General features: G+C 53.3%; 1 protein-coding gene across 4 annotated transcripts in view; it reads right to left on the bottom strand.

Moving 5' to 3' along the window:
• Positions 1-1,366: 1,366 nt before the first annotated feature.
• The window catches only part of INTS3 (integrator complex subunit 3), a 62,815-nt gene continuing 51,896 nt past the window's right edge, over positions 1,367-12,285 (bottom strand). For all 4 annotated transcript variants that reach the window (XM_081494871.1, XM_081494869.1, XM_081494868.1 and 1 more), the window contains 16 exons: positions 11,437-11,556; positions 10,972-11,101; positions 10,510-10,564; positions 10,193-10,296; positions 9,606-9,650; positions 9,268-9,387; positions 7,541-7,694; positions 6,447-6,515; positions 5,550-5,625; positions 4,960-5,073; positions 4,550-4,598; positions 3,337-3,504; positions 2,906-3,006; positions 2,704-2,776; positions 2,343-2,499; positions 1,367-2,227 (listed from right to left, as the gene is read on the bottom strand). In XM_081494871.1, coding sequence (XP_081350997.1) covers positions 2,150-2,227; positions 2,343-2,499; positions 2,704-2,776; positions 2,906-3,006; positions 3,337-3,504; positions 4,550-4,598; positions 4,960-5,073; positions 5,550-5,625; positions 6,447-6,515; positions 7,541-7,694; positions 9,268-9,387; positions 9,606-9,650; positions 10,193-10,296; positions 10,510-10,564; positions 10,972-11,101; positions 11,437-11,556 — 1,613 coding nt within the window. In that variant the 3' untranslated portion in view covers positions 1,367-2,149. The remainder of the gene's footprint in view (positions 2,228-2,342; positions 2,500-2,703; positions 2,777-2,905; positions 3,007-3,336; positions 3,505-4,549; positions 4,599-4,959; positions 5,074-5,549; positions 5,626-6,446; positions 6,516-7,540; positions 7,695-9,267; positions 9,388-9,605; positions 9,651-10,192; positions 10,297-10,509; positions 10,565-10,971; positions 11,102-11,436; positions 11,557-12,285) is intronic.

Consider the following 12,285-nt stretch of genomic DNA (forward strand, 5'->3'; position numbering starts at 1 on the left):
GGGAGCGCGCGCGCTGGCACACGCCCCTTCCCACCCAGCTCCCCTCCCCACGGGCGGAGAGCGGAGGCCCGGGAGGAGTGCTAGTGGGGGGCGGCCCCGCAGCCCGGCCCTTCCCAGAGCTACGCTCCGCCCCAGGCGCGCTCCCTCCCGGACCTCTCGCGGCCCGCACTCTACCAGCTCCTGGGCGGTGCTCAAGCCTTCTCTCAATCCCAGAGTCGGGTCTGTTTCAAGGTTTTCTCTAGGACAGTCTAGACATCTGGCTGGACTTTGGACCGCCGGTCAGAGAGCCAGGGCACTGAGAGCCAAGTCCATCTTTCCCTTTTTCCTCTCATTTTCACCAGATGACGGGAGGGTGGCACTACTCTCCCAGGAGACTGAAGAACTCGGCCTCCTGCTCACATGGTGCTGCAAGTCGCGGCATGGCATGTCAGGCAGACCCATGCCCTCCCTCCAGCCGCCAGTAGCAGCAACCCCAGGAGATGGGTGGGGGCCGAGAGTGAAGTAGGGCAGAGGTGGAGGCCCAGACAGCCAGATTTCTGGAGGGGCCACGGCGCCGGAGGCCCCTCCCTTTGGGCAAAGGGACAATAATTGGGGCCAGCCAGCGAATGCTTTCCATCCTGGTTTTAATTGGGGCAGAGGAAACAGGGGAAGGAGAGAGGGGAAGGAAAAGAGGCCTCCGGCAGTTTAAGCTTTCAAAGGAAGGAGCAGCAGCTTTGAGGGATGGGAAAACCTGCATTCTGTAAAAGACAAATTTGCTGGCTGAACAGGAGCTGTCTGCAGTCAGTCCAAACTTCACTCCTTTCTCTTCAGCCTGCCACTCAATCTCCTAGGACAGCAGGGGAACAAAAGCATAGCCAAGGAGCTTTTCTGCTGGTACACATGGTGGGGCAAGTGGCTACACAGGAAGAGGGTTCCTTCTCTCAGGTAACTGAACTCTACACCAGGCACACATATTAGCAACCCCCCGCTCCACCCAACCCCAGCCCAAGCAGGTAGTCAAGTTCTCCAGTAGCTGGTAAGCATTAGAGTATGACACACAAGCTTCTAGAAGGCAGCTATGCTCACTACTACACCACCAATGTAACACTAGCATTGTGGAAGCTTCTGGAAGCCTCTAGTTTCTTGAGAGATGGATAAGGACAGGCCTCTGGGAAATGGTACAGCATCGATTTCTGCCTGGACAGGTCAGCGCCTGGCCTGCATAGACAGCGTCAGCAAGAAGGATGTGGGAGTTAAAGCCAACTCCCTTCTGCTCTGGACAAGAAGGGGGCAGGCAGGAAGAGAGAAGGGGAAGAAGGGTGCCAATTAAACCAAGACCACCGGTACATGCACAGGGTAAGTGGGGGGCAGCAACTCTGGCACAGAAGAGGTTCTGGCTTGTTTTATTGTCATTTAAAAACAACTTTTAAAATGCGATTATCTCTGTCAAAAAAAGAAAAAGAAAAGACAGATAGATCCAAGGAAATGGGACCATTTGACAGTTCTGTGGAACATGTCTCTGGGACTCCCAGGGCTCTGGCCCGGCGTGAGGTGCCAACTTCAGGTCAGCACAAGCCTCCAGGGCAACCCAGGTGGGGCTGTGGCCTCCCTCTCAGATTCCTTCCTGAACACCTGTGGCATGTGGCCCTCGGAGAGGAAAAGGCAACTTGAGCACATCACAGATTAAATGCTCATTTCATACCGATGTACAGAGGGCAACTATAAAATGTCTGTTCAGAGCAAATCAAGACCCGAAAGGGAGCGGGAAGGGGCACACACACACAGTTTTTACTCTCATCCTAGCCTCTGTGGCCAGCTGCCCCTCGACCATTTCTCTCCTCTATTGAAATAGCTTTTGGGGAGGCTAGGGGAGGGGGCAAGGACTTCCACCACAGTCCAAGCTTTGCACAGCCTCTGGCTTCAGTGGGAACCCGAGTATCAGTGGGAGCAGCAGTGATGGGGCTGCAGGCCCCAGAGGGGAGGGGGCGGGGCTGGGGGCTGCATGGCAGCTTCTCAGGCTGGGCTGAAGGGGGCAGCTCGTCCTTCTCCTGGGGGTGAGCTTTGGGATAGGAACAGGCTGCTTCCCCTACGATCTCCCCAGCTTCTGTTAACCTCTGATTCACCAAGGAGGGGAGGGCAATCCAACTGGGGGTGGATGGGGAACAGGGCCTCAGTCACTGTCAGACCCCACTGCAGAGGACCCTTTCCGTTTCCGCTTGGTGGGCTTCGGTTTTGTGTCTTCTTCCTCCTGGAAGAGATAGGAGGGAAAGAATCGCTAGCCCGGGCAGCTGCTGGGCCCAGCTCTGCCCGCACCCTGCCTCTCCCTGCATCCTGTGCGTGGCTTGCATGGCCAGGGGTCTCACCGAGGCACTGCTGGAGCCAGACTCCTCCTCAGCATTGGGTGGCTGTGTGGCATTCTTTCGACTTCGGGGGCTGGACAGAGCAGCTTTTCGCCGGCTCTTGGGTGGCTTGGTGGAAGAGTCCTCATATTCCTCAGCCAGGGAGAAGAGATCACTGAACCTGAGGGGGAGAAGGAGCTCTCAGAGGGTGGGTGTCCTGGCCCCATGGTCATCCTCCCAACCTTGTCTCTGCCCTCATACCAGGGTCTCTTATTTGTTTTCAAGCACCTGGTCTTGCCGGAGACTAAGTTTGTGTCCCCAGCAGGCCACCCTCCCCAAGCCCTCTCCCACTCCTTCTCAAGGCCACAAATGCAAGGAGCCTCACTTCATCTTGTGGGCTTCATCACAGCTTGCCTGGACATGCTGCAGAGCCTGCAGAATTGGGGTCTGGCTGAAAACTAGAGAGAGAAGGGAGAGAAGGGAAGGAGAACAGTGAGGTGTCTGCGAGCTGCCCGACCCGGACCCACAGGTGGTCTGAGTCGGGGCAGCACACGCACACTAGACTCGGAGAGGGCGAGGAAGCGTACAGTTCTGCTTGGTGTTGGTCAGGTTGAGACGCAGATTGTCCAAATGCTCTAAGATCTGCTCCAGAGTCAGCTGGGCCAGCTTGCTGCTGGAACTCCTCAGGCTGCAGGGAAGTCATGAGAGAGTCTGAGCTTGGGGTGCGGGCTCCAGGAGCATGGACAGCCTCCCCCACTGGGGTTCATCCTTAGGACAGAGGCAGCCCCTACAGAGAAAGGGAGGACAGGACTGGGAGGGGCCGGGCAGGGTAATGGAGGTGTGCTTAGAACAGGGACCAAAGATGGGGCACAAGAAAAAGAGGCGAAGGGGCCACAGTGGTCCTGCACGCCAGGCTGCTTAACACCACTAGGTGTCGCCCGCAAGCCAGGCAGGGACCAAACTGGACTGCCCTGTTGCCGGCCTGTGGGCAGCGCAGCCAGGGCCTGGAGGGTCCCACCTCTGCCTCTTGCGTGGGAGGCTGTTGTTCTTGATGAGCAGGGACTTGATATGCTCAGCCAGCAGCTCATCATGCTTCATGCACCAGTGCCTCAGGATGCTGGTGGTGAACTGGTCATCAGGGTGGCAGGGCCGGCTCAGCACCATCTTCACCATCTCCTCGCTGGGCCTGGGGGCAAGAGAGGGGTGCGGGCAGGGGCGCCTGGCTCACACAGCTGACTACAGGAACCCCTGGCACTCTTTCATGGACTTTTCCCTAAAACCCTGGCTTCCCTACCCCTGTCCCACCCCAGACTTGCAGTAGCTTTCTGCTCTCACGTCTTTCTCCCTCTTCTCTTTGGGCCAAGAAATGCCTGGTTTCATCCTTTTCAGAAGCCAGGAGACAAGTGAGACTTTTCAGTTTCTGTGGCAGTAGAAGGTGCGTGTGTTTGTGCTGGGAAGGAGCCCCACTAAATCTCCCCAACGCTGCCCAGAACAGTCAAGAAGTGGGCCAGGGAGGCAAAAGGTCAAGTTTGTGCTGTGTGAATGCTCCCTGTCCCCTGCCCAGCTGGAGCGGTGGGCCACCCTGATATCGAGCCCGAGGAAGGGACATGCAGCCCTCCAACTTTCCCACTTCCTTTAGGAAGCTCTGTACCACTTCCAGTCTCTCAGCCAAGAGAGGAGAAAAGGTGGAAGAATGGCAAGAAGGTAGGCAGGAAAAGGTATACAGCTGCTGCTCCATTCATCTGGGGTTTTTGGAAAAGTGCCTGTGACAGAGGGAGGGGCCCCTGCCCATTCTCCCTCTACGCCCCAGCCCCACGCCTGTTCAGCCACCTCCGCTCTCTGCAGGGTGAGGGAAGGGACGGTGTGTGGCTCCTCCACTCTGACCCTTCCTCCTCTAGGACTGGCCTCCTGGTGGCCTCAGGAGCGAGGGGGAGGGGAGCAGGAGCCACGGGAGATTAGAAATGCTGTGGCAGCAGGAAACAGGGATGTCCGGTCCCCACCTCTGAGGGCAGCTCCTGGTGGGCAGGGGGGTAAAGCAGAGAGGAAGCCCAGATCCCAGGGGACCAGCTTATTTGTAAATCACTTTGGGGGAAGGGTGGAATAAGCAGATGTCAACAACAGGAAAAAACACAGCAGCGAAGGAGCAGGACAGGAGCCCTTTATGTGACAGCACCTCTTGGTGTGTGCAGAGTGGGGACTAAAGAGCCCCCAAGGGCGGGGGCAGAACTCACTTCTCTCTTCGGAGCTGAAGCAGGAGACAGGACAGGGCCTCTGGGTGCTCTATGGAGGAGGGTAGAGGCTGTTCAGAGGAATGCAAAATTCTGGAAAGAAATTCTGGCACCTCTCCCATCCCCCAACCATAGCTACTGGAAGGAGTAAAGATAATCTTCAACAAGAAACCAGGAAGAATGACCCCCAGTCCTGTGCCATCTGAGCCCCAGTTCAGCACCTGGCTTGGAGGGGGCCTGCAGGACACACCTAAGGAGCAGAAGTGACTGATGGGGGCCTGCCTTTTCACACTTGGCACTTTGGTGGGAAGGGGAGCTGTGGGTGTGGGCTGATCTAAAGAGAAGCCCGGAGGCCCAAGCCCTGGAGTGTCCTCTCCTCCCCAGCCATGTTCCCTGCCCATGACCCTACTCACCCTTGTACTTGAGGTGCTGCAGGATGGGGATTATGGTCTCCAGGGGGATGTTGTGGGCCAGGAAGAGCTGCCAGGCACAGTATTGCTCAAAGGTTTCCCAGTCCAAGCTCTGGACTGAGTGGACAGAGAAGAGACACACGTATTCATATTCTGTCACACACATACACAGAGAAGGCTAACCCACTGACTATCAGCACCTCACACAAGGATGTTACGGGGTGGGAACAGTGATCCTAAGACCACAGGTACTTTCTCTTTCATGCAAAGCACACTTCCAAAGCCTTCATGTAGCTTCCTGAGCCTGGAAGGTCAAGGAACTTTTATAGAGCCAAAAAACAGATCCAAACAGATACTGCCAAAGGCCCACGGCAGGCTGGAAAGACCTTCTACCTCATTCTCAGCCCCAGAACCAGCTTTCCTGTCACTAGAAAGTACACAACCACCTCTGGGAGACAGTGAAGGACAGGGAAGCTTGGTATGCTGCAGTTCATCGGGCTGCAAAGAGTTGGACACAACGGAGAGACTGAACAAGTACACAAGGCTGCCACCCCGCTCATCTCCCAGGGAACCTCAGGGCTTGGCACACTTACTGAGTATATTGAGGACTGAGTCTTTTCGAAACATGACCAGGTTCCCCATCATCACGTGGCAGACCAGCTCCTGGAGCTAAAAGGATTGAGGAAGAAGGCAGAAACCATTGGTTTTAACAGAGGCCAGGAAGCTAGTATGGAAGGAGAAGCAGAAGAGCTCATTCAGGGAAAAATGAGAGGAAGTGAAAGCCAAGTCATAAAGGAATGAGAAGGAAAAGGCACACGATGGACACCGGGACTCTGAAGGATTCAGGGGACTGGCAAAGGAGCAACTGGCTTCAGTGGGAACCAGACCCCCCCTGTTTGGAGCAAAAACTGTTACAAAAAGCCATCCCTTATGTCCTGATGGCAGAGTGAGAAGAGGCAACTTCTCTGCTTGGATGTAGCCTGGGCCCTTGATCCATCCCAGCCTATGCTGAGGAGGGAAGGGCCATGGGAGGCTGGATTACAGGTGTGAGGAGGAAAGAAGTACAGGTAGGAGGGCTCTTGAGTGGGGAGGAGCAGAAATGGGACCCCAGTTTAGGACTGAGAAGGGACCACAAGCCAGCTACAGCCTCTAGGAACGTATGCATGAAAGGTCAGCTAGAAGTGGTCTGACCATTTTTGTTCTGAGCCAAGGGGAAGACCAATGGAGAGCTGAAAAACAGTCCCCTCGGTTTCCCTGAAGAACAGGAGTGCCCCCAAGCATGGAGAGTAAGGGGAACTCCAAGCAGGACTGGCCTATACCCAGCCTGCCGCCCTGGGGCTCCACGTTAGTTCCCAGCCCCTGGGGCCGAAGGTACACACAGTGGCTGCCAGGAGCAGGGCGCCTGTGAGCAGGACTTCCTCTCTGCAGGCAGGAGTGGGGAGCAGGGCCCTATGTCCCCAGGCCTCTCGGGATGACAGCTCTGTGTTCACCTGTGCTGAGTCAATAACAGCCACGATCATGTTGAGCAGCTCCCCGCTCCGCAAGGTCTCATCTGGAAACTGGAGGAAAAGAGGGAAAGAAGGGCAGAAGTCCAAAGTGCACCCCTCAGCTTTCCCCTCATAGCCCATCCCCACTCCCTACATGCTCAGGGGATGCTAGGCTAGCCAGACATGGGGTCCTAACATAAATCTCTAAACAAAGATCCAGTAGCTATGAGGCTGGGAATTTAATCCTTAAAAAACCCAAGGTTTTAAATGTGTGCATCAACAGAGTGAGTATGAGTGTGTAAGGAAAGGAATGGGGAGCCACCTAGAGGCAAAGCTAGAGCTGAATGGGACTGGACATGATGTTAGTTCTGTGTGAAGCAACGACAGAATTAGCATTTGCATCTCTGGCAGCAAAGAAGTCCAGTGTGTCCTGATCCTTGCCAAAGAAGGTACGAGAGTGTGTGTGTTTGGGGAGGGTGTGGGGTGCGCAGGGCCCCTTCTGGAGAGCGGAGGGGTGCTGGGCATGAGCTCCCTTCCCCTCTTGGGCTTTTGGCTGACATCACACTTCCTCCTGTGATGCCCACAACCCTGCGCCCTGATTTCCCTGTTCCTGGGAACTCTCATCAAGAGGAGGAAGAAGAGCTGTTATCTCCTCCTATGTCCCAATTCCTAGAGAAGACTATTAGTAAACAAGGGAAATGAGAGCTGCGTCTCCACTACAGAGGCCCTGGTCTTGAAAAAAATCAGAGAGAATTGGAGGGGCCATCAGATGGCCAGAGAGCTTGAATATGTGAGCATGGATCTGGTTGAGAGCCCTGTCTGTCCTGGGTCCAGAGGATGGGGCCAAAGCAGAGGAGACAAGTGGACAGGCTCAGACCCCAGCTCACAGGACAAGAATTCTGCGGGTTTTAGACATTTTTCAATTTGATGGAGAGAGGCAGAAGGAGGGGACGGCTGTGGTGTGGGAGAAGGGGCCTACAGAGGCCAGCAGCGAAGGGGAGAGGAGGGTGGGGGTTGTGTGCAATGAGATGACGTGGTTTCTCATGAGCCCACCGGCACTGCTGTGCCATCCCAGGGACACAGATCGAGGTGCTGACCTCTGTGTAGATGGAGGGTGTGAGGTGGCACAGCAGTCGCACATCATCCTCCTGGCAGGCCTTCATGTCCATCATTAAGCAGGTGTGCAGGTCGCCCAGCTGGGTGGCCTGGGCAAATGACTCGTACAGGTTCATCTTCCCAGCGGCGGCTTTGCTGCAAGACCAGTCATGCCTCAGCCAGCAGCCTGACCCCGGCCTCAAACAATCCCTAAGTAGACCCCCACTCTAGAATCCCTTTGCTGCCCTGGATTCCCTGGGCTAATGGGTCTCATGGCCCTCCCTGGCCTTCCCCAGAGACTTGGTGACTATGGAAATCAGGAGACACTCTTCTTTCTCCCCAACTTTCCCCCGTGTTCCAGACAGGGCTCAGACCACAATCAGTGAAGTTACTACCTGGTAAGAATAAAGAACAGGAAAAGAGAGAGGGCTCACGTCAGGTTAGAGAAAGCTTTCTCTCTTGTTCTTTGGGCCCTAAGCAATGAGGGCAATAATACCTACAGATCCCTACCTCACACCATATGCAAAAAACTTAACTCAAAATGGGTCACAGGCCTAAATGTAAGAATTGAAATTATATAACTCTTATAAGAAAACAGGAGTAAATCACAAGTGACCAAAAAAAAAAAACAAACGACTTGATCAACATTTAAAACTCTTATGTTTCAAAAGATACCATCGAGAAAGTGAACAGACAGCCTACAGAATAGGAAAAAATGTTTAAAAACCATGTATTTGATAAGGAACATCTACCCAGAATATCTGAAGAACTCTTAAAAATCCACAAGAAAAAGATAAATACCCAATTGAAAAATAGAGATTGAAACAGACTTTTTTCCCAAAGAAAATGCAAGTGACCAACAGGCACATGAAAAAATGCTCAACATCATTTGCCATCAGGGAGATGCAAATCAAAACAATGATGAGATGCCACTTCACGCCCATTAGGCTGGCTATACTCGAAAGTCAACAATTGTTGGGGAGCACGTGGATAAATTAGAGCTCTCACACAATGCTGGTGGAAACAAAGTGCTTGCGTCACTTTGGAAAGCAGTTTGGCAATTCTCACAGATATAAAAATAGAGTTACCATTGGACTCAGCAATTCTACTTCTAGGTATATACTCAGGAAAACTGAAAACATCTGTCCATGCAAAAATTTGTACGTGAACATTTACAGCAGCTCTATTCACAACAGACAAGAAAGTGGAAACAACCCAAAAGACCATCAACAGCTGAATGGGTAAATAAATTGTGGTAATATCCATAAACTGAATTATTTGGTCGTAAGAAAGAATGAAGTACAGATACACACTACAATGGGATAAACCTTGAAAACACTGGGCTAAGTGAAAAAAGTCAGTCATGAAAAATCAGACACTGTATGATTCCATTTATACGAACTAGCCAGAATAAGTAAACCCGTAGAGACAGAAAAGCAGATCAGTGTTACATGGGCTGGGTGAAAGGGAGAATGGGAAAGTGACTGCTAACAGGTATAGGGCTTCTTTTTGGGGTAATGAAAACATTCTAAGTTAGACAGTAGTAACAGTTGCATATCTTTATGAATATACTAAAACCACTGAATTGTACACTTTAAAACTGTTACACACACACACATACACACAGAGCTCTGGTGATGACAAGCAAGGGGGCTGGGGAGTCAGGTATGATAGGAGAGACACTCTCCAGGATGCTTCCTGACACCTTCTTACCCGGGACCACACCCACCTGGCCCTTAGGTAGTACAGCAGGTGGTAGCCAATCTTGGGCTGCTTTTGATATAGCTCAGAGAGAAGGTCCAGAAGCAGAGAGAAGCTGCTGTTGTCTTCTTGCATCTGGCACAAGTTCCTGGAGTGGGAGATGGGAGCACAGAGAAGAGCTTTACCTGGGGCAGACTCTCCTGTGGCACTTGTAGGGGGCATGGCTGTCTGTGCCCACTGCATACCCCTCCTTTCTGGAGAAGGAGCCTCATTACCCCAGGACAGAAGCATAAGAGTGCTGACAGGGAGGGTGGAGAGGGCAGCATCTCCTACAGCTGGACCTAAACATCAGATAGAGAGGCTTACCTAAATATTAGATAGAGAGGCTTCCCCACAGACTCCTCCAGGGACCTACAAGATGAAGGTGATATATCAGAGTCCATGTAGGACAGAGGAGGAAAGGTGAGCTACAGCCAACTATTATGGAGGACCAGCTTGAGGCTAGATGCCAGCCTGTTCCTTTCTTAACAAGCATGGAACTTCCTGCTGCCCCAGAGGCTTGCTCACAGAGAAATCAGGGGCCTAACATGGAACCAGTGTGGTGGTTGTCACTGAAAGTGAGACTCCTGCCCTTCAAGGAGTTCCAGGCAAGGGTCCAATCCCACCTGAAGCAGCAAAGACTTGGGGCTGCTGGGTGCAGCAGCAGGGCAGGACATGCAGGGAGGGGTGCGAGTCCACTGACCCAGTATGCTCGGAGTGCAGCAGGCAAAAATAAATCCTCGTTTAAGTGAATCAGTACGTGTGAGAAGAAAAAGAAATGAAGAGATGATTTTTCTCAAGTCCCCAGCAAGGTGCCTCTTGGACTTGGGCCATAAGAACATACCTCTAGCTTCCTGAGGCGGGGGTGGGGGTGGGGGTGGGGGGTGGGAAGGGTCCGGAAAGAGGAGCCTTACTCCTCAGTGATCTCCTCGGGCAGCACCTCCCCTCGGAAGTGGCCCTTGAAGAGCTCCTGCAGGCAGGAAGCGAGAACAGACAGCTGCTCCGAGTCAAAGTCTTCCTGGATGGTGAGAAGAGGAGACTGTCACCACCCAGACCCAGCTCACTGCCCCCACTATCCGAGCCTCTGAACTATCTGCTTCCACCTCCAGGATCAGCAGGCCCCTCCCCCAGCAGAAGGAACCCATCCAGAGGAGCGGAAGCTGGGAGTCAGCTGCCCGGGGGGCTCTGGGCTGGGCTGCTTCCTTCCTGAGGGGGGCAGGTTCCTCCTCACCTCCAGGACCTGGTCCACGATTTCTTGCATGACCTCACACTGGGCCTCTGTGTCACTACGGAGCAGAAGGGAGAGGAAATCTCAGGGACAGAGGAGAGCAGAGGGCGGGACACACACCCAGAATGCACAAGCACACTCACGTGCACAGAGACAAAACAAAGGAGCTCTGTGGGGATCTGGGCTGTGGGGAGGGGGCCTCAGGGCAGAGGCTGAGGAGAAGGGGAATCCCCACAGTACTGCTTTGAGTCTCGGAGGTGCTTCTACTCAGAAGCTGGGAGTGAGACCCTGGAGTGCTGAGAAACATGGCTGCCCCCTCCCAGCCCACACCCTGCAACCTAAATTGTAGAAGGCATCTCCTGTGCAGCTTCAGTCATGTCTCCACACACCCCCACCAGAATCCCTCCAAACCCACCCGTCTGCCACCCACCAAGTACCAGGCAGACACCCAGGGCCGGCACCCACCTCCCCTTCTGGAGCTGGAGCACTTTGTCCCTCAGGGACTCGTCTAGCTGGTCAAGGTAAGGGGTAATATCAACTGGTTCCTCCACCACTGTCTCCTTGATTGGGTGGAAGCGAAACTCTCTCTTCTTCCCTGAAGGGAGTGATTTAGAAAAGAAGTCACTCGGCCCAGACATGAGAAGCACAGACAGCCCCCTGAACAGTCTGGCCCTCCTGACCCGTGCTGGGTGTGCACCATTCGCTCAGAGCTGTTGAGTGCCTGAAGCACTTCCCTGAGTGTGGTGTGTTCTAGCCTCAGGAAGCAAGAAAAGGCAGGGACCACTTGTCCTTTTTTCCCTCCTGCTTCAGTGTCAAGTTCTGGAGTCTCATCCAGGAACACTGATAACAAAACTAACTCAGAGGCACAGAGAGGACGGAGAGGTTGCTCCTGCCAGCTAGTCCTCTTAGGACCGACACAGCCTGGACTACCTTTGCTGTTGAGATCCTCCTCATCATCACTGAAGGCTGCCTCTGCGTTGTCATAGCAACTCTCATCCTTGTCTGACATGTGGTTGTCCATCTCCATGGAAACTGGCTCCTCAATTTTGACTTGGAAGTAAAGAAAGACAAGGCATTTGATGGCCTCCTGTGTCCCATGCTCTTGGGAAGGGGAGATGAGAGGGCAAGTGGGAGGATAAGGAGCTCATGACTTAAATGGAACATGGACCTTGGAAGGACAGGCATCTTGTCCTCCACCCTCCAGGGCTTTTGGGGGAGATTTTGCCAGTAATGAGAGCAGCACAGAACCTGATGCCTCTATGCTCAGCTGAGGATCAGCCAGTAGATAAGATCAGGCACAGTCCCAAGCGCTCTTTAACTTAGAACCTAGTTGGAAAGCTCTGCCTAGCTTAAGCCTTTACCCCAAAACAAAAAACAAAGGGGGTCTGCCTGGAATTGGAAGCAAGATTTGAGACCCAACATGACAACCTCTCATCAGAGGACAGGGCCTGGGGCTGGGAAGAAAGAAGAGATGGACAAAGCTAAAGTGAGATAAACATACATTCCATGAAGGCCTTCTACCTTCTGAGGAGAGGTCGGTTAATAAAAAAAAGAGGAGTTAAGAGAGCAAGCGATGTCAGTGAAAAGCAGATAAGATGGAGAAGGAGAACCAAGGAAGACGACATAAAAATGAATAAAAGAAAAAAGTGGGGCAAGAAAAACTGAATTGGACAGAGTCACAGAGGTGGAGCACATGACATCCTAAACAAGGGTTCTTGTCTGAGCACCCTGGATGTCTCCATCCCTCTTCTGAAATCGGTGATGGACCGGGCAGGTCTA

Source organism: Giraffa tippelskirchi, chromosome 5 (genome assembly GCF_054371585.1).
Source record: "Giraffa tippelskirchi isolate mGirTip1 chromosome 5, T2T-mGirTip1v1.2.pri, whole genome shotgun sequence".
Lineage (NCBI taxonomy): Eukaryota > Metazoa > Chordata > Mammalia > Artiodactyla > Giraffidae > Giraffa > Giraffa tippelskirchi.